Raw genomic sequence first — 26,051 nt, forward strand, 5'->3', positions numbered from 1 at the left:
CAGAGCGGCGCTCTGCCCAAGAGCATCCTCAACGACGCTCAAGGGCGGCCTCAGCCTTGTGGCTCGAGGAGACCACTCTCAAGGGAGCTACCGCAGATGGAAACCACCTGGCCTGTGTCAGGTGGGGACATGCCTCTATTCTGCAGCTGAGCCACTGCAAAGGTGGGAAGAGCCCGGCCGCAGCCACTGGAGGCAAGGGGCAGAGGGCAAAGAGCGTACCATCCTTCCACAGCTCCGAGACGAACTTGTCGGAGGACTGGTGCAGAAGCGTGGCGATGTTGTCGTTCAGGGGGTCCATGTTCTTCATCAGCCACTCATCAGCTTTGTAATCCACCTGGAGGAGGCAGAGAGTCCCGAATCACAGGCTGCTCTGGGGATGCAAGCTGTCACAACCTCTCTGAGGACAACCTTACCACACATGTGGAGAATTCAAAAATCATGAACAGGGGCCGGCCCTGTGGCCAAGTGGTTAAGTTCACGCGCTGCGCTTCGGCAGGCCAGTGTTTTGCTGGTTCAAATCCTGGGTGCGGACATGGCACTGCTCATGAGGCCATGCTGAGGAGGCGTCCCACGTGCCACAACTAGAAGGACCCACAACTAAAATATACAACTATGTACTGGGGCCTTTGGGGAGAAAAAGGAATAATAAAATCTTTAAAAAAAAATCATGAACACCCCTTGACTCGGTTTTTCCATCCCTAAGAATCAAATGATGAGTGACAAGGGCAACGGGGCATCAACAAGATGTTCTCTGCAGTGTCATGCAGAAGAACAAAAAATTCAAAAAAACCATGAAAACAACCAGCAACAGGGGATGGGCCACGAAAATTATGTTGTGGCTACACAATAGAGTATTTTATTTCTAGGATTTTTTTAGGTAATATGAACACAAAGAAAAAACCATGGAAGGACATACACCAAAATGTGATATTTCTTTTTAGTAATAGAACAAATAAGTAATTTTTGCTTTTTCTTTGTCTTTTCAGGATGCCCAACTTTTCTCTGAGGCTGTATTATTCTTATCTTTTTTGAAATACGTTTCAACTAACACAAGTCACGTATTACATCTCCAGTACAAAGGACCCAGAACAATACAAACAGAGCAGCAGGCCACCCTGCCTGCCGCTTCCTAACCCACGTCACTGCCCAGAGGTGACCTCTGACCTCAGGCCAGTGGTCCTCACGTGCACGGCTGTTGATGATGACACGTGTGACATTGGCTCCTGTTTCCCTAGGAGCAGAGTTACCTCCTGGGCAACGACAAAGCCCCAGAGACAGTGTCTTGGCCGTCTGGTCACCTGGGCACAGGCAGCAGGCTCCTCCTGTCAGCTGCAGCAGCCCAGCCCAGGCGCAGAGGCACACCGCCAGTCTCACCCTTCAGGACCCTGACGGGCCCAGTTTTTGGCATTTTACACAGTACTGCAATAGCAGCCCTCCTGTGAGCGTCTCTGGGCACGTGCGTTTCTAATGAAGCAGAGGTGGAGATGCTGGCTCAGGTGGTGCGACCTTAGGTAACTATAGAAACTGCTTATTTTTCTGTTTTCTCAAATGGGTAAAGTCAAGAGTTGTGCAGCAGCCTCAGGAGCCAGATGAGCTAGCAGGAGAAGCCAAGCAGTGGCGGCCACATGAAGGAGCAGCGGGCGAGGACCGCGTGTGGCTCAGGAGCAGCGCTGTGAAAGATCATGGCTCTGCTTGCCGACTGTCACTGGCGAGGAGCCTGGCCCAGCCCGTCTAATCACACGATTGAGCTGTGATCAGCTGTGAACACTTCATGCAGGGGACACAACTGGCTGAGAAAAGCCAGCTTTGGTCTAAGCACAGACCTCAACGGACTAGAGACATCCCTGTTCGCTTAGGTTTAAGCCCGAGGAACAAGCAAACTGAAAGATGCACATGTGCCAGTGAAGTATGAGGGTAGTTCTGCCTTGACTGGCCGGTAGCCTTGGCATGACGAAGCTGTCACCTACAGTGGTGGCTTTCAACCAGGGCAATTGTGCCCCTCAAATAGGAGACGTTTGGAGACGTGCAAAGACATTTCTGAGCTGTGCAAGTGCTGGGTTTCGCAAGCTCATTTAAAACACATAACCCTGTGTGGTGGTGGCCACCTCCATTTTCCAGATGAGGCAATCAAGCCTCAGAGAGGTTAAGTAACTGACCAAAAGTCACACAGTGGCAAAGTTCTAATTCAAATTCTAGAGCCCAGACCTTTAGCACCAATCCCACTTCCACGCCTGGAAAATGCACCTAATAATAATACACAACATCACAGCAGCCTGAGCACCTCACAGGAATGCTGCAGGCTGCTAAGGAAATGTCACACGCGACTGTCTTTTGCAAGGTGGGAGAGTTGTGTGAATGCTGATTACTGCCACCAGGCTCCTAACTGGATGAGTGACAGGATGAGAATGCTGTGCTCCTGACCCCCGTCATGGTCTTAGAATTGTCTCCCCCTCTCTCGAGAAGGTCCGGCCAGCCGGCATCTCCCTGCGTGTGTGCTCTCCTCACCTTGCCAGCATAGTGGATGATGCAGAAATCAGCTTTGTCCTTCAGCTGCTTGGGCTTCTGGAACTTGGGGTGGGTGCCCTGCTCCTGCATCACCTTCTCCACGAAGCTCTTGTCGGTGGCTTTGGGGAACCAGCACTCCTCGTCCAGCAGAGCCAGGATGCCAGGGGGGCCTGCCTGGAGGAGGCACAGCATCACACGGGTGAGCGTGACACAGGAACCCACCATCAGCCCCGCCCTCACAAGAAGCCAAAGCCTGGTTTTCAGAGCCCCAGAATCTCATGAGAACATGGGCAGCATTTCCCCCCTTAGAAGGGAAAAACAGCAGCATTACCAAAAGCGCTCCATTTATGAGTTCTAGATTAAAAAGAAACTTCTGGGGTCTAGGCTACAGCCCACACCTTAACCCGAGGATCCAGCAAAGGGGTTCTCCAACTTCAGTGCACTGGAATTCATCTGATGGGCTCCATGGACCACGCAGGCCCTCTGACCCATGTGCCACGAGGCTGCCCTCAACAGATGCCCCTCACACTCTGTGTCTGCACAACTCTGTAGTGCCATGTGACACTTAGGACAAGCCCCTGGAGGAAGAGAAAGCGCCCCAGAGTCCCAAGGGTCTTCTGTACACTGAGTTTACAAGAAAGCAGACTGAGACATGGTGGAGACTGGCTGACAAGACTTGCAGCCAGATGGGTTCTTGTTCATTGGAAAACTCAACTGTTTAACAAAACCTCATCACAAAAGTAAACTGTTTCACCTCAGGATTAAGGATCGTTTCAGCTCTAGGCCCCTTGAGCAATACTTTCAAAATGCACCGAGTTCTTCCTAGGCCTTCTGATTAATTAGCATTTCAATGTGACTCTGATGGACATTTTCTCAAGGAGGTCAGGATTCTGGGAAGACCTGTGCTCAGTGCATCTAACTCTAATGAAGAGATAACCCGGAAACAGAAACGGCTCAGGCTCCATGAAAGAGCACACCCCCCAAACCTGAAGCACAAACGGCGACCCAAACCGCGCCCATCACCCGGCAAGAGCTTTCAGTGTGAACTCATGGAAAAGGGGGAGGGCTCGCCATCCACCGACAGCCGAGGCTGCGGGACAGATGCCCCAGTGCCATGTTAGCCCTAAGAGAGGACAGACATGCGCCAAGATCAACACTCAGCATGAGGGTCTGCACACTTCTACGTACAGAGACAGCGTCTGGGGAGAGGATCTGACTCATAAAAGGAGGCCTGTTTCTTTAAGTGGAAGAAGGGCTTGTCGAGGCCGCCCCTCAGGTAGACGCTGGGTGGTCTTCTGGGACTGACTGGGGCACCAGCCACATCCCCACCTGGTCGGAGGCTGATGACGCTCCCAGGCACCAGATCTAAGTCCCCCGGGCTTATTCCTCTAGGTGACACCATCAGGGAGAGGAACTGGACACCCCCACAACCAACAGGCAGTGACAGGGGAGGGGTGGGTCCCTGGAGGAGACGAGCAACGAGCGAGAATCCAGGTCTGAGGGCTGAGCGGGGGCGGCTTACTGGCTTCTCGATGAGGTCGATGCAGGGCTGCAGGTCGAGGCCGAAGTCGATGAAGTTCCACTCGATGCCCTCGCGCTGGTACTCCTCCTGCTCCAGGATGAACATGGTGTGGTTGAAGAGCTGTTGCAGCTTCTCGTTGGTGTAGTTGATGCAGAGCTGCTCGAAGGAGTTGAGCTGCGAGGGGGGAAAACAGCGTCAGAGAGATGCCCACCCTCCCGACACGAGGCCCACCGGCCCCTCAGGAAGGAACAGGATGGATATTTGAGAGGGACCTCCCTGGGCACCTCGCTGCTGCCTCCTGGGGAGCCTGCACAGTTAGAGGCTTCATCACCCCCAGAAGCAGGAGGCCTCACTTTTGGGGGTCCATGGACCTCTTTAACAGTTTGGTAAAGCCCCTCTCAGAATAACATTTTAAAATGCATAAAATAGATTACAAAGGAAAGAAGTTACATTGAAATAGAATTATCAAAATAGTATGACATTGTAATACATTGTGCCTCTTTATTAACAAGTTCAAGTCCTAGGATTAATAACTTCCAAGTTTTGAAGCAGAGATGAGTGTAAATGACATTGCAACATCTCTGCACCAACTGCTGTGAAATGAAAACAGCTGATTTCCACTGGTGACGTCACAAGCACTTCTAATGCTATGTGGCTTCTGTAGTGTGCTCAACTCACAACTGGAAAAAAACGCGTCATTTCAATGAGAGGCTAGTGGAAAATAAAGAGGTAATTTCCCCCCCCGACCCCCCACGAAGTTGACGGTTCCTCTGAAATCTGCCACGGACCCCAGGTTAGGAACCCCCAATCTGCTGTAATCATCGGTTTTTCCTACCGACCTCAAAGTCTTTATGGGCGAGGACAATGTCTTGTCACAACGCTCAATAAACATTTGCTGGAAGAATAAATCAACAGAAAGCATGTGCCCAGGAAGCCTCCAGAACACCATCTCAAAGGCCCCATTCTCTCCAGCGTCTCTCACTGGGAATGGGCATGCCTGGTTAAGCTTAAAATACACCCAAGTGACATCTCCTGTCACCATGCAAGGAAGGAGATAGCCAACTCGGATTGCCATGGGACCACGGGAAAGAAGATTCCTAGCCCAAGAAGAAGGCGGCCAAGAGGCTAAGGAGGTGGAGAAGAGGGCATGAGGCAGAAGCTCACATCGAAGATCTCGAAGCCGGCAATGTCCAGGATCCCGATGAAGGAGGCGCCCTGCCTCTTGGTCTTGTCCAGAGCCTTGTTGATGCGCAGCACCAGCCAGCGGAACATGCGTTCGTAGGTGGCCTTGGCCAGGGCCTCAATGGCAAAGTCAGCCTGGGGGCGACACCCAGGAGACAGAGTGTCAGATCCAAGTAGCCTTCAAATCTTGTACCCTTTGCCCCAGTCATTTCACCTGCAGGGCCCTCCCCCAGAGAAACAGCCGTAAAGGTGAGAAAAAACCGTTGTGCACAAATACGTTCATTGCAATGTCATTTAAAATGATGACAAGTTGAAACAACCTACATATCCAACAATACGGGAATAGGAAACTTAGACATTTGCAAAGATCTTTCTACACTAAATGGGGACATACTGAAGTATCCAAAGAAATGACAAGATGTCTGAGATTCACTTCAGATAACGCGGCAGGGCTGGGGGTAGATAAGATTAACCACGAGCCGAGACTGGCCATGTATTAGCAACTCCTGCAGCTGCCTGTGTGACGGGCACACGGGGCTCATGACACTAGTCTATTCTGTGACTATTTGAAAAGTTGCATTAATAAAAAGCCAGGGTGACAACTAAGTTTAAAAAAAAAAAGAAAAAGCCTTGCAGGAAATGAAGAGCTGCCCAACAATTGTCTCTGGGCAGCACTGTGGCCATTTTTTCCTCCTCTAGACTTCTCTGTATTTTCTGAATCTTAAAGTGTTCCGGGAGTGTTCTCCTAACAAAAAAATAAAGGTTCTTTAATTATGAGGGAAATGAACAATTGGTAACAACTATGCACACTGTCTGCTGAAAATGAAGTGCTTGGCTTGCTGGGATGGGTCTCACAGAATGACCCGTGGGCTGTCAGCCACCAGCGTGAGGTACTGTGGACGGAACCCTCTAGAAAAAGGACTCACCAATGCAAACTTCAAACTATTTTTGAGAGATGGCAGTAGCACCTTAAAAATGCCCATTGTCACAACAGAAATGAGGAACTGCCAACAGAGGGGAGAGGCGGTCCTGGCCGGGAGAGATGTCTGCTCCCAGGGGAGGCGGGCACATTCGTGGGGCACAGCTGAGGGAAAGACTCCTGCTCGTCTGTCACCACAGGCAGCAAGACAGCAGGTGGCGAAGAGACAGCCGCTTGGCATGGGCTCCAAAGACGGGGGATGCCACCGCCACCGTGGCACCAGAATGAGTCATGCTATAGAGACCTTGAGTTCTCGCTTCAGTTTATACCAGAACAGGACCTGCCCGTGTCCTTGTCAACCAATCAGTCTAAATATCGACTCAATGCAAAGATGCACAACGCAGCCTAAAGAGGATCTACCTCCAGATGGCCCTTCCTAGGTGAGTGGCCTTGGCCAGGCCACCAAAATTCTCTGCGGCCAGCTTCTTGTGCTCTCAGTGGGGATGAGCACCGCTCTGCTCTTCAAGCTGCTGCAAGGACTGAACCCACTCAGAGTGCCCAACACAGCCGACGGCCCAGAGCAGGCCTCACACTGACCCTCGAGGAGGAGGCGGCCCCACTCCCCCGGCCCGCTGGCATACCTGTTCCTTAGTCTGCGCCTTCTGGACGTAATCCCGTCCCACCTTGATGCGCGGGGTGAGGATTCCTCTGGTGAAATCAGTCACGTTGATCCCCAGGAGGTGGGACACTTTTTGGGCAGCTAACATTTTTCAAAGAGTAAGGAGAGGAGAGGTAAAAAAGCTGCAATTAAACCCAAGAGAGCCAGTCCCTCTGCTCAACCTGGGAGCAGAGGAAGAAAGTTGTAGTAACTGAGCATCACTGCCAGGACAACCAGCTCGGGCCCTTCTCCAGCAGGGCACAGAACACCGAGCTCCCCTTAGACTCAGTGGCTGTGTGCAGGCCAGTGGGAATGGCAGCCTTCACACCCTCCGGCCACAAGAAGCAGGGAGGCACGAGTCCTGACTAGGGGCCTGGTATCAGTTCCTCTGCACAGACCTGGCCACATCCTGAGTGTGAAAATAGGTCCAGGCCACAAACAGGACTGAGAGGAGACAGCCCCACCCCAGTGCTAGGGGACAGAACAGCACAGATCCCACAAGAACATCTCCTACGATCTGCACATCCCCCAGTTAAATTTTTTCAAAAGGCCCTAAGAAAGGCATGTGGAGGCTATTAAAAGCGGTCGTTTACACGAGCCAAGGAAATAACAGTGGTCGAGGCAGACGCAGTGTTTCACGGTCCTAATGCATTCATGGGCAAAGTACCCATGGAGTTGGAGCAACAGCAGAAATCACTGTTTTACTAACTGAGACAACTGGTTTGGTCTCAGGAAAAAATGAGGAAAACCCTGGTCCATAAGATCACGGGATTTTCTAACTCATTCTGATGCTCACTCTGTGAAGCAGAAGGAGAGTCAGGTTTGTGTGTGTTTTATAAAAAAAAAAAGAGAGAGCAATAGCCAGCTATAAACAGACATAAAATGACAAAGAGAGGAGTATCTGGAATTTGTACAAGACCCCCTCTCCTGAGCCAGTCCAAGCACAGGCACTTGCCCCGTGCTTCAGGGGAGAGGACCACGAGTGTTACCTGTGTTGTCGGGCATCGACGCCTGGTCGGTGTTGCGCTCCTTCTTGAAGACGATGTTGCCGAGCTGAAGAACCCCCGAGATGACCCGCAGCAAGCCTTAGGGTGCGATCAAAGGCAGCTCAGAACCAGGCAGGGGCTGGAGGAAGTCCCTGAGTGTGGTGGTCACTCCCCCAAGGGCCAAGCAGGGACACTAGGGTACCAGGCCTTGGTCTAACCCACGTGGCAGGCCCAGCCGCCCCACAGGGCTCACTCCCTCCCTGCTGGCGAGGCTCTGTCTCCAGGGCCTCTGGCCGACCTCGGCTTGGCCAGCCCTATGCTTGGGTATGAGCTATGTAACACTCCCCCCCCAGCACTTCTAAATCTGGACCAAGGACATGCCTCCAGCCTAAGGGCCCACTGTCTGTTTTTATAAATAAAGTTTTATTGGAAGACAGCCATGGCTCATCCATTTACATATTGTCTGTGGCCGAGTGAAGGGGGCTCCAACCCTTAACGCACTCTCCTCAGCCCCCAATCTTTCTAAAATGAAGCCTCAAAGCCCTCTTCCCCCTCCTTCTGGGAAACGAGAAGACACGGGCATGTTCCACACTGCTATTCATTCTGGGCTTCCCCAATGCAAGGAACACAGCCCCAGCCCCTTCCACACTCCGCCAAGACAAAGTGGAATATTCCACTTTCAGCAAATGGCAAGGATTGTAGCCGTGGACTCAGACCCTGGGCAGTGAAGCACCTGTCCTTTGTTCCCCTCTGCGAAAATGCCTGTGGTACCACCGGGAACGAATAACCCTGAACTCAAACCTGAGGTAGCATTTCCCACACACTCACGGCTTCCCCCCGCCTCTGCCGGACTCCCTAAGAGTCAGAGCCACAGGAAGCTCTGCCCAGGCCCAGCAGCTGCCCCGATGCCCCAAGGGCGTGGTGACCAGTCTCCCGCCTCTCCTCCCTCACCCACAGGAGGGCCAGCTCTGTACCCATTTGCTCCTCTTCTGGGATGCCCATAATCCTCATGGCCTCCATGGTCTCCTGGAACATGTCTTTGTCCTGCTGCCCAGGGATGGTGACGTGCCCATTGGACAGGAAGCGGTATTTGTTGTACGGCTCCAACAGCAGGTCAGCTGCAAGGGGTGGAGGGCAAGGGCGGGTCAGTGAGGTGTTGAAACCAGACACTCCAGTCAACGCTGTGGCCTCAAAGGTCTGGGAGACTGGGAAGCACCCCTAAGCCCTGCGATACCCCGGAAACAGTGAAGTAGCCAGGAATGCCGACTCTCCTCAGCACGTGAGAGTGACACGCACAGGGCCCATGAGAGCCTCAGGGCCCCATGACCCACAGCTGCACACGCAACCCGCCCTGACTTTTCCCTGGCGCAGCCAGAAACAGGGGGCTGAGTCCTCAGGATGGCTGGACAACAGAAGTCATTTTCACTTCTCCTCCCCAACCCAAGGCTGGAGTTTTCATTTCCCAAGTGGAGTGTGTGGCCCGATGGCACGGGAGCCCCGGTGGTGAGCAGCCCCACGTCAGGCTGGGGGCCCATCACTCACTCTTCAGGTGCTCCCCAGCCCCGGACAGGAGATAGTAGAAGATGTGGAAGGTGCGCTCCTCCTTGGCCTGGCGGATGGCCCGGGATTTCTCCAGAAGATCTTTGCAAACATTGAGGAACTGTGCAAGCCGGACGGAGGCAACCCTCCACGCTCCCCATCCCCATCAAAGGGAACTGAACTCCGCCAGGCAGGAAGAACAGCTCAAAACGGCAACACTCTCCTGGCTCCACCTTTCAAGGTGTGCAGCTTGTCCAACCAGCTCCCACTCCCAAGGGCCTCGTCTATTTAAAGGGGGCCCCCTTCTCATGAGAATGGACATGAGCATGTCTCCCTAGCACAGGCTGTAACACGGGTGTGGAGGAGAAATGGGGCAGCAGCCACCCCAACTCCGGCCCTGTGGGAACCACACTGGCCCACCTTCAGGCGTTCCATCCCATTCCAAGCAGAACTTTATCCTGCCAGTAACCTAGCTCTGCCCGGGTTTTCCATGAGCTTGTCCTGGGACTCTTCCAGGTGCCACAGATGTGGTGTCCTAACAGGCCCATAAAGGGGAAACTGCAGGAATCAGGGAGCAGCCTCTTCTCCATCAAGGTCACTTCCCTCCCCTCTAGTCCCAGATTCTCACTACAATTAAGCACAAGGATACAAGTCTCAATATTGGCTCCAACGATGTAGCCATTGACATCAAAGTTGATGCGAATGAATTTGCCCTAAAGGAAGACAAGGAAGAGATTAGAGGCCCCATATCCTCTAGCCCCCACCTCCAGCTGGCACAGCTTAGAGGGAGAAAACCAAAAGCCTGCCCGTGGTGGTGACCAGGGGCCCCGCACTCCACACTGCAGGGGCACTCAGGACTCAGAAGCGCCACAACGCTAAAAGCCTGGAGCCAGGACCCGCTCCAGTGGTGGCCAAGTTCCTCCACAGAAGGAAAGGAGGGAAGCAGGGATCTACAAGTGTTCCTCATGGCTGGATCTGGCCTGCGTTCTAACGATGGGACAATGAGGGCGACCTGCGGGCACCCCCCCACTCCCTCGCTGGCTTTTTGCCTCCGGGGCTAAGGAAGCCACTTCTGCAGGTGCACATCAACCGGAGTGCGACCCAGCGACTCCACGCAAGAGGCCCAGGAAGCAGCAAGTCTGAGGCTTCCCCACTTCTGGGGTGAGAGCACCCAGGTGGACAGCGACAGGAGCTGGAGCTGCGGGGAGGAGACCCTGACCCCCGAGCTGGGTCGTGACGGCTGCTACTCACAAATCGTGAGGAGTTGTCATTTTTCACGGTCTTGGCATTCCCGAAGGCCTCCAGGATGGGGTTGGCCTGCAGCAGCTGCCGCTCCAGCTCGCCCTGGAAAGGAACCCGGGGGTGCAGTGAAGGCCAGGCAGCGGGCTGCCGAACCTACGCCACCAGGTGGACGGGATGGTGGCAGAGCCATGTCTACACAGCCAACACGTCAGAGCAGAGGCTTCTAGATGGGCTCCGGCCACACCAGCCTCAGTCACTGTGTCACTTAAAAGTGACCTTCCCACCAGGTCTCTGGAAACCTTGACTGGTTTGAACTTACTTTCACAGACTGACCAACCAGCGTCCCTAGGAAGGGAAAGCGGGAGGCTCCCCCAGCTCTGGGAACCCGGCACAACTGCCCAGATCAACCCTGGAGGATGCGGGGTTGGAAAGCAGCACAGGAACCAAGAGACGCAGAACCACACGCCTGCCCTGGGACAGTCCCAGCCCAGGGGCACCGGTCTCCCTCTCCCCTCCTTGTCTCCAATCCCCACCCAACACCATTTTTTTTTCCCTTTTCATAGGACAAGCAGAGAGGGACCCAGATCCACAAAAGACACCAGCTCATCTGCTCCGTGTCCGAGTCAACGCTACGTTCATTTTCCTTGCTGGTCCCCTGACCTGTGCACTGCCCCCCCCCCAACCTTGCTCCCAGCACATTAGGTATCTGAGCATGGGATCAACAATGCCCATTGTGGGTTCTAACTGTTTACTGATCACACCAACAAATCCTACTGTGGTCTCATGACGCTTTGTGGTTGACAACACACACCCTTATGCCTTCCCCTGGATCCTCATGATCCCCAGGGTGGGCAAAACCGAGTAGCCCCATTTCACAGAAGAAAAAACTGAGGTTGAGGGATGGGGAATGCTGTGCCTGAGGTCATCCAGCTCCCAGCCAGCAAATCGGGTATTCGAACTCCAGTTCCACCTACGAGCTGTCAGTCACAGCTCCATCTCCCTCCCTGCCCCACCTGGGGGCTCCACCCTGTCGGGTGAGAGCAATGGTGGAAGCAGCCATCGCCCTCCCAGCCGGCCAGATAATAACTGACACTGAGGGAAACATGGATCTCGTTCACCTTAATACCCAGATACCCTCTCGGGGGAAAGAACATCACACAAGGGCCAGGCAGGGTTTGTATTTATTAGCAAGGCTGGAGTCGGGCCAGGATTTTACAGGAATGAAGGCTGCCTGTGAGTGATGAAAAGGAAAACTGGTGGCAGCAGGCGCCCCCAGGAGAGTCGTGAACCACAGCCTTCCAGGCACACCTGCCACAGGGCGAGCCTGTCTGCAGGGCACCGAGGATGCTCTGGAGTCTGGCCAAGCCAGGGCTGGAAGCCTACCCGAGACGGGGAGGGGCCCGGAAGACCCTCCTCCTCTGCCGGCCATCCCTGGCCAGGGTTCCTCCAGGGCTGGGGAGCCTTTTGTTCTCAGACCATACACATAAGTGAAGGAGGGTCAGCGGAGCCAGGTCAGGGGGCAGAGGTCAAACCCCTAGAGCACTCATTGCATGTGTGCTTGGCACCAGCGGTCACAGACCAGGGCTGCCATCCCCCGGGCTCGGGCAGGGCCTGGGAAGTCAGCCAAGGCAGCCCGCGGAGGCAGACTTGGATGGCGCTGCTCCCCACCCACTAGAACGTTCCTCTCAAAGCACAGGCCAGGCTGCCAGGCTGGCCGAGCCACTCCCGTTCCCGTTCCTGCAGACGGATGGGAGCGTGGCCCCCGCCAGAGCCTGCCCCGGCTCAGAGGCAAAGCCAGGCCTCTGTTTTGGATCCACACGCCGTTGCTGTGGAACATGGGACCGCTGGGCCAACTCGGGAGCTCCCTGCTGACAACGGCGACGGCTAACCTATGGGTTTTTCTTTATTGATGTCTAATTGGGCCAAGAGACTTTTCTTTTTCAATGAAATTTGCATTCTATGAAATTATGAGGCTCTTGTAGGCAGCGCATGCTCAAAAAAGTTTGGAATTACCCATCCGGTTTCTGAAGGGCTTCACGGGGTGGTGTTCCTGCCAGTGGGCTCCAACTAGTGCATAAAAAACAGAGGAAGGAAGAGGAGGAGGGGTCAAAGGTCACTGCTCAGACTATGAAGTCCATTTGGGAAGGTGCCTCACCCAGGCTCTGCTTTACCGACATCCAGGCCTGGCCAAAGCCTGGCCTCCCCCAGCAAAGTGAGGTCCGGGACGTTCCAGTAGGCAGTCTCAGGATGAGCAGTGGGGTCACTGCCAGATCACTCTCTCCCGGAGTATGCCTCGACAGGTCTCAGAGTATGAGAGCCGCAAACCAAGTTCAAGAGCATCTCAAGCCCCAGATACGTGCGCAAAGTCACTGTACAGGTTTCAGGCAAGGAAATCCATCAACCTGGTCAACGGCCTTGACAACTGAGGGCCTGAGCAGTAACTGGAAGCCGAAGGCAACCTCATCAGTCACTCTGGTTGGACGGAGTCAGAGACAGGTTGCCCATCTCACACGCAGCCTGAGAAAGAGGATGAGACAAGCAAGCTCCCACTTATCACTCCCCCGCAGGCCGTCTTCTCCAAGCGCCCGGGGCTGCCTGCCCCTCTGCAGCTGGAGCCCCGGACGTAAGGCACATGGGTCTACATTCCTGCTCTGTAACTGTGGCCCTGTCTCCCATCCTCAGGGCAGACTCCAAGGTCACCCTCGAGAGACCCAGGCGCATACTAGGCATTCAATAAATAGTTGGGAAATGGATCTTAGTGCAAATCCAGAGATGGAAAACCACAGCCAGAGAACTCCTAACCTCACAGCCCTGTTTTTAAAATAGGCATCCTAAAAAGAACGGAAAATGGGGGGTGGAGAGAGGGAGCAAAAGAAACTTTATGCTAAATATAACTCCTGACACCCTGTGGAAAAAGATTCAGAGTGTCTTGAGAAGTCTGGCACATGAAAAGTTACTTTTGGTTCGATTCCAGAAGACTGTGCTCATTAGCACATTCTGCAGGACACACCCCAGGTCTGCATGCAAAGAGACACACTACTACTTACTTATGTACGCTGCACACAGCTCCCCAGCAAAGGGGAGCCACCAGACGGCGCAGTTCCCCTGGTGGCTTGAGGGGACACTACGGACACTTAGATTTCACAGAGAAGTTTAAGAGTGTGTGCTTGAGAGAAAGAGAGAGAGTACCACACGGGCATGCTTAAGACCGGTCACCCCCGACTCTGGGAAAGGCCAATGTGGGGCCTTCCAGGAACTGCTTCTGACTGGCACAGTGGTGGCAGGCGATGGGGCTGGCCATCTCCATCTGGTCTGGAACACTGAGCATGTGCGGCTCCGGGAGAACAGAGTCCCGTTCCACTGCACCTCACTCAGGGTTCCGCACAGGGCATTAGAGCCGTCATGCTCATGGGGGATTCTGGGCATGACCGGATTTTCTGAGAACAGCTAGGTGATGAGGCCGTACCCATTCTGCAGGAGCTGTCATTTCAGAGTGCACGAGAGGTCACTGTGTATCACACCCAGCCCGCCCCTCCTCCAGAGACAGTCAGTGAGCTGAGGCTACGAGAACAGTTCTAGCTGCAGAAAGTGACAACGGTGTGGAGTGAAAAGCTGCTTAGAAAAAAATACGTAATTCAAGGGCACACGATGGGCAGAACACGCATTCCTGGTGCAGAACGTGCAGTAAACGTGCAGCTCACCTAGCGAGGACGCTGCTGCGCTCGACCATAATCCATCAAGAGGGAGAGGGGAGAAAAAGGGAAGTGAGACGACTTTCCAGCTGCCCTTTCTCTCTTCGCTGGGCGCTGTCCACCCAGAGGCATTTCAACAGCAGGGAAAAGCAGCAGGGACTCAACGGCCTGCTCGAGACCCTTCAAGTCTCCATTATCTTGAGAACCAAGTTTTGGAATCTCTCTTCCGTCCTCAGAGGAGGACACCACGCAGCAATTAGCTGCAAACGCCAGGAGTACTCTACACCGGACCCTGGGTGGTCTCCAGCTTCCAGAGCAAATCAGAAGGGCAGGAGGCAAAGGGAGAAATGGGCTGGCTACCACCAGACCCACTCCCAAGACGGCCAAGCTGCAGCCTCAAGACAAGTGGGTCCAGCCTCTGCTCTGTTCCCCAAAACACTCTCATTTTAAGCCGAACCACGAATCATTAAACGCTCTTCCTCTGGAAGACGAGGCACATCGTGGAGGGGAGGCCCGCACTCACCTGGTCTTTCTTGCTCTTGTGTGAGGAGGCCACGTGAGCCAGATACTGAATGACTTTCTTGGTGTTCTCTGTCTTGCCAGCTCCAGACTCACCCCTACCAAGAGACCAAGGACGTTCTCAGGGGAGAGGTGGCCAAATCCTTGAGGTCTGTCCCCTCCCACTGGACACTCTACGGCCTACCACGCTGTTGGGCGCCAATGAGGGACCCAACAGCTGGTGGCGGAAAAGGGGACAGGCAAATGAATGCTACGTTCTGGAATCCTCGCTCAGGCCATTTCCCATGGCCCTCCAGAGGCCTGACAAAAGTAAACTTATATCCACTGCCTGCCCTGGTCACTTGGCAGCCTTCGCATCCAAATGTCTTAGGAACCAGTTTTAGGCAGCTGTTGACTCAGGGGTCAAAGGCACTTAAACACGCTCCTTCGAAACTTGCCTTGAAGGAATGTTCTGTCCCATTAACTCCCTCGGCAACGGGGTTTACTTATCTCCTCGTTAAGTTCAAAGGATGAGGGGAGAAGCCTCAGTGTTTACTTCAACTCAGGTAAAGAAAGCCACTGCTCAGAGCCAGAAGGAATGTTCCAGAGGGGCGAGTTCCCAACTGTGCTGTGTTGAGAAGAAGCTAGCTCTTCCTCTCTGCTATAAACCCCACCCACTGCCCACCCGTTCCCCTGAGGAAGGCACTTAAATCTTTGGCAGGAAATAAAGCTCATCGTGCTGTGGGACCACTGAGCAGCCAACATATCACTGTACGGCCCGTGCCCTGGGGAAGGGGCGGGGCTTGAACTGGGAATGGCACTCATGAACCGCGGTTTTGGCAGGAGTCCCCAAGAGAAGAACAGGTCGGGGTGACACAGGCCCCACCACCCACACAGAGACACTTACGTGCACAAAATGGACTGGTCCTCTCGATCTGAAACAAATGAGACATCAGGTTAACTCGCATCAGATACGAAAAGCTCCCCTGCTGGCTTCCGAAGAGCTGCCCACTTCCCGGGAGCCCAGAGCCTCTAACGCAGCGCTGCCGTTGTGGGGGGCCCTGCACGCCGGCCTACACGCAGACCATATGCCTCCCTCGGAGGAGGGACATTCTCAGGTGGCCGTGCCACAGGGCAGCAGCTACCACCTCCAGGAGCACAGACGGCCCACCCGCAATACCCGCCTCCAGACACCAGAAACACTTCGGTCTCTCCCACCTCTGAGAAGGCTCCCAAGAGCTACCCTGCTGAGCACTAGGGCGGGGCCTGCCCCATATGTTGGTAACTAGGGGTGGAGGCTGTCAGAAGTAAGGTCCGTGGCAGGTTTTTTAAATACTGTCCCCATTTAAGTAAGGAGCACGGGTTAAGAGGCTGGGTGAGGGGTGGGGTAGACAAGGCTGGCTTTGCAATGGGGACCACCCTGGGGAAGATGCTCCCTCAGGCACGAGGTGCGTGAGACCCTGGCCATGTGCCTGGAGCCCCGGCCTCCTCCTGTGATGCGGGATAACAGTATACATGTCAATAACATGCATGAAAGCCAATAGTGTGGTGTCTGGCACAGGGAAAATGCTCACTAATGTCAGTTTAGAGGCAGCTCAGAAAGAACAGAAACTCACTGGAATGACAGCTTCTGACTAGTTTCTGTGACATCTTGGGTCTCCAGACCTAGGTGTCAGGAACATTCCAACTATCCTGAGCCCTGAAAACTGCTCACTCAGCACATAAGGACATAAACAACGCCCTGCCTTTGGGTGCGGGAGGAGCAGCAACGCCCGCACTTTGAAAGCTAAGTTTGATGGAAATGCGCTAAGACATTCGGGGCTGACCCGGTTCAGGGCTGGCTGTCCAATTTTCAGCAAAAGCTGACACTAACAAACTAATTTGTTTCCTTTTCACCCCCTTGAAGTCAAATCAGCCTGAACACAGGACCAAGTCTCAGTTTCCTTATCCATAAAGTAAGTGGGATTAGTTTGAAAAACAGAAACAACACACGAATGGAATGGTGTGGTACTCTGAAGAGAATGAACTCCACAAAAGGCTGCTGTCTGTTTATTTCGCCATGACAAAGTCAGGTGACAGGTTGGTAGTGGCACTGTCAGGGTAGCAGGAGTACTAGTTGAGGAGTAGTAGAGGGTAGTAGTTAGTAGTATTGGCACAGGACAGAGACCGACGTTGGTGATCTAGAAGGACACATTGAGGGCTCCCACTGCCCAGCCAGGGCCCTGCAGGACGGGGCCCCGGGAGAGCGACCACGGCTCCCCGTGTGCATGGCGAGGAGGCGGACCTAGCCCTTTATTACTAGCACACTCTACACTACTAAGCAGCAGCCTCCTCGCAGGGTGAACCACCGTGCGCCTGACCTCAGCAGCACACGGGCTGGGCATGATGACCAGCTCTTCTCCTGTCTGCAGGTCACTCGGAAGGGAAAGAGGGAGTCCAGGTGGAAAGAAGCAAAATTAAACCTCATGCCCATCACAAAGGGAGCCGCCCCTGCCCACTCTGCACCTTCCCCTTCAGGCCCCTAAGAAACACCCGCAGTGTGGAGCTGGGAGAACTGGGCCACTCACAGCCTTCTCAGTACCACGGAACCACCCACAGCGGCCCCCGAGGCCAACCTGGCTCCCTTGTCTTGATTTGCCCCAAAGAGGGTCCTTTGAGGCTGTGCGGCTGACAGCAGAGCTTCTGTGAGACAGCCGGGAAGGCAGAGGAAAGTAGGCAGTGGGGACTAAAGGCTGGGAAGACACAGCAGTTTCCATCGCCCGCCCCTAAGAACGGTGTAGGGACCGCTAAGGGTCTGGAACAAACCCAGCTGTGATCCAGGCCCCGGCCTCCCCCACTGCCCCTCCCAGGCGGCCCAGCCACAGCATGTTTAGTCAACGCTCCACAAGCAGGCAAGATGGTACCTGCGCGTGTTGGCAGGTCATGAGGCAGCAGCGGGCCAACGTTACCATAAAAGGAAACATTCCCATCCCTTCCAGAAGGAACCGTTTTCCCAGAGCTGTCCAGGCCCGGTCCCTGGGATGGCTGGAATTCCTCTAATTGTGTGAGGAGGAGTCAGATGCTGAGCTGCTGAACAACAGGAAGCAGAGCCCCCAAACACACACACATGCAGGCAGAGACACACATACATACAGGGACGTGGACCCAGCTGCAAGTGGACGGGTGCACAGGTACGTGCACACAGAGACACACAGGCATGCACAGTTACCTACAGGCACATTGTACACAGACACACACATGCACACACAGAGGCCTGCACACACTCCAAATTGCAAAATTGCACACCCAGAGTCACTGTAACCTCCATCACCCCACCATCCCCAGCTCCCCCCTCCTCTGACCTTTCACCTCCAGGTCCTGAAGCCCAGTTACCACTGTCAACAAGCCCAAAAGGAAACACTCTGACACTTTCATTCCACCCTTTAAAGGCTCTAATTCACTGTGCCAGAACATTCATTTGGGCAAACTCTTTTGCAGAGGAAAACGATGGGAGGCCTTTCTCATTTCCTCAACTCTTGTCCCCACCACCTGGCGCCCCACATCCGCCTGCCTGCAGTGAGTGACACCATGGCCCCTCACATCGGAAAAGGTCTCTTCAATTCCTGCACCAGGTCTGGGGCTGTCATCTTGTGGTCTCACAGTAACCTCAGGTGGTAGATAAGGCAGGCACTGTCCCTGTTTTGCACAAGCTCCTCACAGCAGTTCTGGTTTGTTCCTGAGCTCAGAAGCAGCTCTTCTGGGCAGTGGGATGGTTAGAATTCTCAGCAACCAGTTGGCCCTCCACCTGCCTCAGTTTACTCCGCCAGACCCCCAGTGCATCCTGGTGGGGACCCTCCTTAACACTCACTCCATAAGCCCCTCCCACACGGTCATCTCCATGGATGCTCCAGAGAAGTCCAGCCCACCCTGTTTGTTTTGGCTCAAGTCCTTATTCGGGCCTATATGGACTGAAGGCTTATTTGAAAACGCCCTTCCTTCCTCCACACCAGAGGAGACAGACAGACAGACAGATAGGAATCCTATGGCCCAGTACCAGTGGAGTGCACCCACCAGAGACAGTTCTGTTCTGGGAAACAGGCCCCGTTGTGGGAAATGGGCCCAGCTCTGGGATGAAGGCTAGCCTGACACAGGCCCCTAAACTCCTCCTGCCCCGCCCCTAACTCGGGGGTGGGGGCGGGGGGGCAGAGACAGGATTAGGAACCTCTCTGCAGTGGTTTTCGAATCTTACAAGCAGTAGCAGCCTTCCCTCAGATAAAATCTTCCCAAATGCCCGTATGAAGAACAGGAGACGAAAAGCTGAGCTGCGTGGGCAGCGGAGATGGGGTTCCTCCGAGCACACTTTAACCACAACCGGCAGGCGTCTGGAGCAGCGGCAGCGAAGGCTGCGTGTGCTCGAGCCTGGGCTCCCGGCTCCACGCTGCACTTCCCCTCGGGATGCCGGGTCCCGTGACCTCCCAGGCAACAGAGGGCAGGGCCTGGCCAGCAGGGCTGCTCCAAGGACTGAACGAAGCAGGTACCTGCAGCCCGTGGTCCGGCACAGGCGCTCAGAGACACCGTCCTTCATAACCCCGAGCCTCTGCACGCCCCCCCGACTCCAAGCTCTCCACTGCATGCCCTCCTCGGAATAACAAGAAGAAAGGTTTTAAGTTACATATTCAGTGATGAGGCCATTCACTCTCCTGATTTTATTCAAACCCAAATGCCCCAAGGCCTTTCGGAGCTGATGCAGGTTTCCAACTGGACAGGTGTCTCCAGCCTGCTCAGATGGTCCAGACTCCAGTGGGCGGAAGGGAAACCTGACTGCAGGTATTCACCCCGGGTACAGACTTCTGCTGGGGGCCTTATCGCTCACTTCCTCTATGAGAGGAGTTGTCGATTCTTGTCCATAAAAGGCCAAAGGCTCACACAGCAGTGACATCAGCCTCGACAGGAAGTAGAGGAGGAAGAGAACGGACTTGGTTCACCAACAGCCGCTGGCTGGGACTGACTCATCACCCGCTCACCAAGATAACGTCTCCCCGAGGTCGGCAGAGCTACGCTCTCTAGGGTACACCTGGAAGAGTGCCCTGCCCACAGGACCAGGCTTCAGGTCAAGCAGGTTTCTTGAGAACTAAGATATGGATACGGGCCAAGAAAAATGAAAGCAAAGGGCAGTCCAGGTTGGGCGACATGCCTGCGTGGGGGAGACATGATGGATGTCATGACAAATGGGCCTGAAACTTTCCACCACCAAGGGGTCTGCCTTTCATGAAAACTGCAGAGCAGACCCCTGGGACGCTCACTGTGTGAAGCCCAGCTCTGTGACGCCTGGGAGGGAAAGTCTCGGGCTGTCCAGGGCAAACTCTTGGACATCAGAGTTAGTTCTCCCAAGACCTTCTGGTGAACAGCATCAGGGTCTCAATGGGCCAAAATGCAAAGCATTTCACCAAATATAAGATGCGGAGAGACCTGTGGGCTCGTGCTCAGAACTTGGGGGCTGGGAAGGCCCTAGAGAGCATCTGGTTCAATCACCTCTGTCTAGAGGTCAGGACACCAAGTCCTGAGAAGCCCAATGACTTCATCAAAGTCACACAAGCTGAGCCAAGAACCCAGGCCTCTGGATGCTAGTTCTTCCCCATGGAGAGCTCCTAGAAGGGGATCACTTTGCGCCACCAGCAGTCCTGCCTCAGCACTGCAAAGAAAGGGCCATCCACACTCATAATAAAGTGCCACATGGGGTCCTGCAAGCAGCCTGTTACTTTCTCCCAAGCCAGCCCAATTCACGAGCTTGGGTTACAAGTGCTTGGGAAGCAGAGGTGAGAAAAAGCAGGTGCAAAATAATGCTTCACATTAGCTGAGGCTGCAGACTGATGCCGAGCCTTGGGGCCCTTGTGTCACCAAGCCTCTGGCAGCCTGCCTGGCAGTCCGCCAGCAAGAAGGAAGGCCCCGGCAGTGGCTCCCAAGCACACAATGTGGTCATCAGCAATGTTTTTCCAAGGCACGGAGGTAGGACCAGACCAAGGAGATGCTTGCTCAGCAGCAACCCAAGCCAGAAGTCTGTTGGACTTGACCCAGTGCCTCCACCCACACACTCCCTCAGGTAGGGCTGTGGTCTGAACCCTGCTGAGGAGGCCCAAGTCCCCAGTTACAGGAGGCAGAGAACGGGCAGCCCTCCAAAACCAGGCACCCTTGATAGTCAGAAAGAAGCCCAAGGGACTGCTCTTAACTTTCATCATGTGAGAGGACAAGCCAGGCCCCAAACAAGCCTTCTCTTGGCCAAAATGCATCCGGTAGCTCACACAGGTGAGCTCCTAGCACACAGGCAAACCTGCCAGAAGCCACTGCTAGTCGTTCATCCACCTTTCCCATGGGCGGGGCTGGCAGCAGGAATGTTCCCCACGCGGGGCTGCTGCTGAAGCAGCTCCCACGTTTGTCAGGGTGGAGGGAAATTCAAAAGCCACATGTGATACTGATGGCCCACAGCAAATGCCACCAGGACACTGGGAGGGACCCGACACTCCCAAGTCAGTTCTTCCTTGCTCTTAAACAATATTTTCCTTGGGGAAAAGGAAAGACAGGTAGGGGGTGCCGTGGCTGAGTCCCGTACAGAGAGGATGAGGCATGGATCACAGCTCTGGAGACAGCTGGGCTCTCAGGGAGGGAGAAAGGGGAGGACGGAGGGAAGGACAAGAGGACACAAACAGGGAACAAGATGGACACCGCGAGGCAAAGCTCAGGACAAACTTGGCTCCAAGAAGCAGCACAAACAGTCCTGCAAAGAGGACAACGGGCTTTGTGAAACAACACAGTGATGCATTCAGCCCAACCTGGAGAGCACCAGGCGCATCAGTGCTAGGAAGTGAACAGTCATGGCACATGAAGATGCTTCCTGAAGAAGCTGGAGGCTCCACCGCCTTGGAGAAGGGGCAATCAATGAAAGGAATGGTGTGCTGGCAACTTTTAGGCCAGAATTTCTCTCCTGGAGCATGACTTCCACCCTTGGCTTTCAGCTTAGACCTCTGCCCTCTTGTATTTGTGGACTGGCTCATGTGGGAGAGACAAGCTCTTCCTCCAGAGTCACAAAGCCTGGTGGGAATGACATCCTGAACCCAAATCAACACTGTCCATTTGCCAGAACACCATGGGTCCTCAGAGTTTATTACAAAGGTCAACACTGGGCCAACAGCCTTGGTCAAGACTAAAGGAATTTTACAGAAGCCACTTGTGGAATCCTGACTTTTATGCCTAGAGACTTTCAGCTGTGTTATCTCTCTTTAGGGAATTAGTTTTGTTCTCCTCTGATAGTTTAATTTCAGAAACCAGGCAGGGGAAAGAAAGCAACCTTCTTCTCCAAATGCACCAACGTTCAGCCCTGACATCCTGAAACACAGCTCTACTGGAGTCTCAGAGTCAGAACTGGAGAAAACAGGAAAAACGGGCTGGTAAGCAGCGATCACCAGGCAGGAGAGAAGAACGTGTCCAGGGAGGTTAAAAGCACAAAGCAGCTGGGTCATTAGAGACTCTGCAGGTAAGTTCTTGTGTATGCTTTGTGGGGGCTGTGACAGAGAAACTGGGCCAGGTTTTCAAACACCCCCAAGGTTTCCGGTTCCAAGAGGGCACTCCTTTCTTATCTCCCACTTCAGCCAGCCCGGAGCAAAGCACAGTGGGCCTGTTGGCTTGGATTAAAAACAAAACAAAACAGCAAGCTTAGAGCTGAATCCTTGGAAAGGACTGTTAACCACAGATTCCTCTTCTAGAAGGAACATTTTACAGAAATGAGACTGACAGGCATGACCACACTATAATTAGGCAGCCTCATTCCAGGGGCTGGGCTTTCCTTCTGGGGGCATCACAAAGCAGCCTCCTGGGATCAGCCCCAGGAAAGCACCCCCTGATCTGGGCTCGGTGCTTGGGTGGTGGGCCCAGGGCTGCTTGTCACAGCACCTCTCTGCTTCCCACCAGTACATCAAGAGAGGACCGCCCCAGTGCCGCACGCACGTTCTCCTGGAGCTCTACCGAGGCCACGTCAACCAGAGGCCTCGTGCTGCCTGCTCCGGGTCCGTGGACTAGACCGGGCAAGTTGGAGACGGCGTCTGCCAGCGCACGCCTGTGTGTTATGTGGTCGCTGCAGGGAAGGCAGCTTTGACAAGTCACTTCCTGTGTGTGCTTCTGCCGAGAGCCTGAACTCTCAGAGGATGCTCTTTGAGATTAAGAAACCCGCCTGGAGGAAGCCTCTGGTTATCACCTTCCTTAAGCCAGTGGGATCGTGGATGGAAGGAATGTGCGATGTGCAGGTTTACACTGAAGGCAGGGACAGTTCAGTCAAGAAAGTGAATTTCCAGACTCCTAATGCTACCTTCTAAAGGGCACTTGCGGCTGGCCCCGTGGCCTAGTGGTTAAGTTCGGTGCACTGCACTTTGGCAGCCTGGGTTCAGCTACAACATCTGTCAGCAGCCAGGCTGTGGAGGCGTCCCACATACAAAATAGAGGAAGACTGGCACAGATGTCAGCTCAGGGTGAATCTTCCTCAAACATACAGAGGAGGATTGGCAACAGATGTTAGCTTAGGGCCAATCTTCCTCGGCAAAAAAAATAAATAAATAACTATAAAGGGCACTCATCACAGAGCAGGCATCGTACATACTGCACCCTGTTTAATTCTTACAATGACCCTGCCAAGAGGCAGATGAGAAAACGAAGGCCCAGGCCGAGTAAGTAGACTTGCTGGACCATGGTCACTGTCAGGAAGTGACAGAGCCAGACTCCCACTGAAACCTAGTCCAAAACCCAGGTTTCTTCTCCACACCAAGTTTCTTGTTCACAAGGCAAGTTTCTCCCTAAAGCTAAGGCCAAGAGAGACCCAGCAGACTCTTCGTGGTGACTCCTACAGAAGTGCTCTGTCATTTATCCAAGCCCCCCTCTCTACCCCAGCCCCCTCAAGGCTAAACAAGGTGGCCTCCCGCTATGAACTGGACTCTCACTCCCCTCCTGAAGTTGACTTACCTGCCTCTCACGACCTCCTCCAGGCAGGACCATGGCTTGTCTTTCTACTCTAGCACACAGTAGGCACTTGGCTGGCACAGGGGGTAATGATGCGTGGGCACAGAGCATGCCCCCGCGGGGTGAGCCACACAGGACACACGGGCCCGGCTCAGACGTCCCTGCAGACAGCGGGGGCCCCATGCGCAGATGCTGGCAGAGCCTGCACCTCCTGGCCTGCACATTCCTGCTTAAGTGGAGTCATCACATCTGTGGCTTCCTCAGCCGCCGTCCTGGTGAGTCTGTTCAAAGTCACACTTTCCCATACCCTCAAAGCACTTCCCTAACAGTGCTTCTCCTCGGAAAGACCCTGGAAAGCAGACAGCTCCAAAGGAGCAACCACCACTGGGGCAGGAAGAACGTGAGAGAGGAGAGGAGGGCCTGTTGCCCGAAACCAGCAAGCTAGAGAGGAGAATTCCTCCAAACACCAGCCAGAGAGTGAGGGGCCACAGTGCCCCTGGGGTGGGCCCCAGGACGGGAATCGGGAATCTGGTTTCTGGGGCGGACTCTCTGCAGGCCTTTGGACGAGTCAGTTAACACTCCTGGGCCTGCCCTGCACCTGAGTTAGAAGGGTCATACTCAGACGGGAAGCGAGCACAAAATTTCTACCCCTCACTGTTCACTCAAAAGGGTTAACCAACCCCTGAGAGGAATGTGGACACTCACTGGGCACTCTGAGCAACCGCTCAGTGACCGACCGCTTCTGCTGCAGCCTCTGCTGAGAAGCAGAGGTGGGATTAGCACGGAGCAGAGGGTTAAATAGTTCTCGGATTAGGGTAGGCCTGGAATGAAAGCAGACCCTGCTGCCACTCCCCCAGAAATGCTGGGAGCTCATTAAAATACCATAAAGTCACTGAAAGTGAACCAAACCTGGCATTCCAACTAATTAACATAGAAGAGGGTTTTTTTCCTACTCTTACTGGGGAGATTCCTGGGCTCCAGTCAAATTCTTCCACTGGCCAGTTCTCCTGTAAGAATCCACACTGTTACCCACTGAGAGAGACCCCGGAAGGCCTGGCCCCAAAGGAAGCCAGGAGCGCCATTTCCCAACCCAGTGGCGCCTTGACGCTGTGCTGCTTCTGTCCAATTCCACGGGCAGCCCCTTGTACCTGCCTTGGGAGACGGCCCTCTTCCCCATCAGGGCCCACGTCTGCCTAGTGAGGGGCAACAACAGGAGTTACGCTCTCTCATCCTCCCGGCCTCAGACACTTCCAAGCCTTCAGCACTCTTCTGAGGAATGGTTCAACCCAAGGCAGGAAGACCCATTAATGGCTGTGACAACAAATCAACCAAATGGGAAAGCCAGGGTTAGGAGGGTGAACCAACCATGTCACCGCAACTTTAATTAAACCGAAGGCTGAGGATTAAAACAAACAGAACAGTGCCGGGCGCGTCTGGGCTGCGCTGTAACCACTTATTGACACATCCCTGCCAGTCTTTCCACAGGATCCGAACTCCACAGGATTCCGACCACCCCAGGCCTCAGCGGCCACACCTTCCTCCAAACTTCCAAGACACCTGCCACCTGCTGCAGTGGTGCCGGCACCAGGGGTGGGTGGCAACTTGTCTTATTATATGGCTGCAAGTACAGATCTGTGTACAGACACGTCTGGTCTCTCCACCTGGGCTGTCAGCGCCTCCAGTGCCAGATAACATACTAAACCACACGGTATTCCAGCACTTTCCACTCCCTTCTCCATGGCCTCATCCAGGGCGCCATATGCTGCCGTGTCCCATCCTGAGCCCATGGCAGACAGCACTAACCTATCCCAGCATTCCTTGGCATTGAGTCCCAGATCCCTGCCAGTACAGGGCTGGGCAAGCCACTACTGATCAATGGGAGTCAATCTCAGAGGAAACCAATCTGCAACACTTAGTCCAGTGGTTCTCAAGTGGGGGCGACTTTGCCCCACAGGAAACATTTGGTAGCAACGTCTGGGGACATTTTCGATGGTCACAACCGGAGAGGGATGGTGTCACTGGCATCTAGTGGGTAGAGGTCAGGATGCTGCTAAATATCTTACAATGCACAGGACAAGCCCCGCCTCCACCCCCAAAAACAGAGAATTACCTGGCCCCAAATGTCAATCGTGCCAAGTTTGAGAAACCCTGGCTTAGCCTGACAAATAGGTAGAGGAACCATACAATTTATCATCCACACTGGGATGCTTCTAAAAGTGAAAGAGGACACGACGAACACTAACTGCAGGCAGCAGGCAGAAACCAGGACTTACAGGCAAACCAGAGCACTGAGAGATGAAAGACGGAGGGAGGCCCCAAGGAAGGGTCC

The 26,051-nt window shown here is 54.1% G+C and overlaps 1 protein-coding gene across 4 annotated transcripts in view; it reads right to left on the reverse strand.

Moving 5' to 3' along the window:
* The window catches only part of MYH9 (myosin heavy chain 9), a 91,156-nt gene that overhangs the window by 26,464 nt on the left and 38,641 nt on the right, over nucleotides 1-26,051 (reverse strand). For all 4 annotated transcript variants that reach the window (XM_070599709.1, XM_070599710.1, XM_070599712.1 and 1 more), the window contains exons 4-15: nucleotides 15,651-15,678; nucleotides 14,769-14,862; nucleotides 10,563-10,655; nucleotides 9,961-10,024; nucleotides 9,315-9,413; nucleotides 8,747-8,890; nucleotides 7,776-7,871; nucleotides 6,770-6,888; nucleotides 5,192-5,344; nucleotides 4,028-4,201; nucleotides 2,506-2,679; nucleotides 220-334 (exon numbers count right to left, since the gene is read on the reverse strand). In XM_070599709.1, coding sequence (XP_070455810.1) covers nucleotides 220-334; nucleotides 2,506-2,679; nucleotides 4,028-4,201; nucleotides 5,192-5,344; nucleotides 6,770-6,888; nucleotides 7,776-7,871; nucleotides 8,747-8,890; nucleotides 9,315-9,413; nucleotides 9,961-10,024; nucleotides 10,563-10,655; nucleotides 14,769-14,862; nucleotides 15,651-15,678 — 1,353 coding nt within the window. The remainder of the gene's footprint in view (nucleotides 1-219; nucleotides 335-2,505; nucleotides 2,680-4,027; nucleotides 4,202-5,191; nucleotides 5,345-6,769; nucleotides 6,889-7,775; nucleotides 7,872-8,746; nucleotides 8,891-9,314; nucleotides 9,414-9,960; nucleotides 10,025-10,562; nucleotides 10,656-14,768; nucleotides 14,863-15,650; nucleotides 15,679-26,051) is intronic.

This window comes from Equus przewalskii, chromosome 29 (assembly GCF_037783145.1).
Source record: "Equus przewalskii isolate Varuska chromosome 29, EquPr2, whole genome shotgun sequence".
Lineage (NCBI taxonomy): Eukaryota > Metazoa > Chordata > Mammalia > Perissodactyla > Equidae > Equus > Equus przewalskii.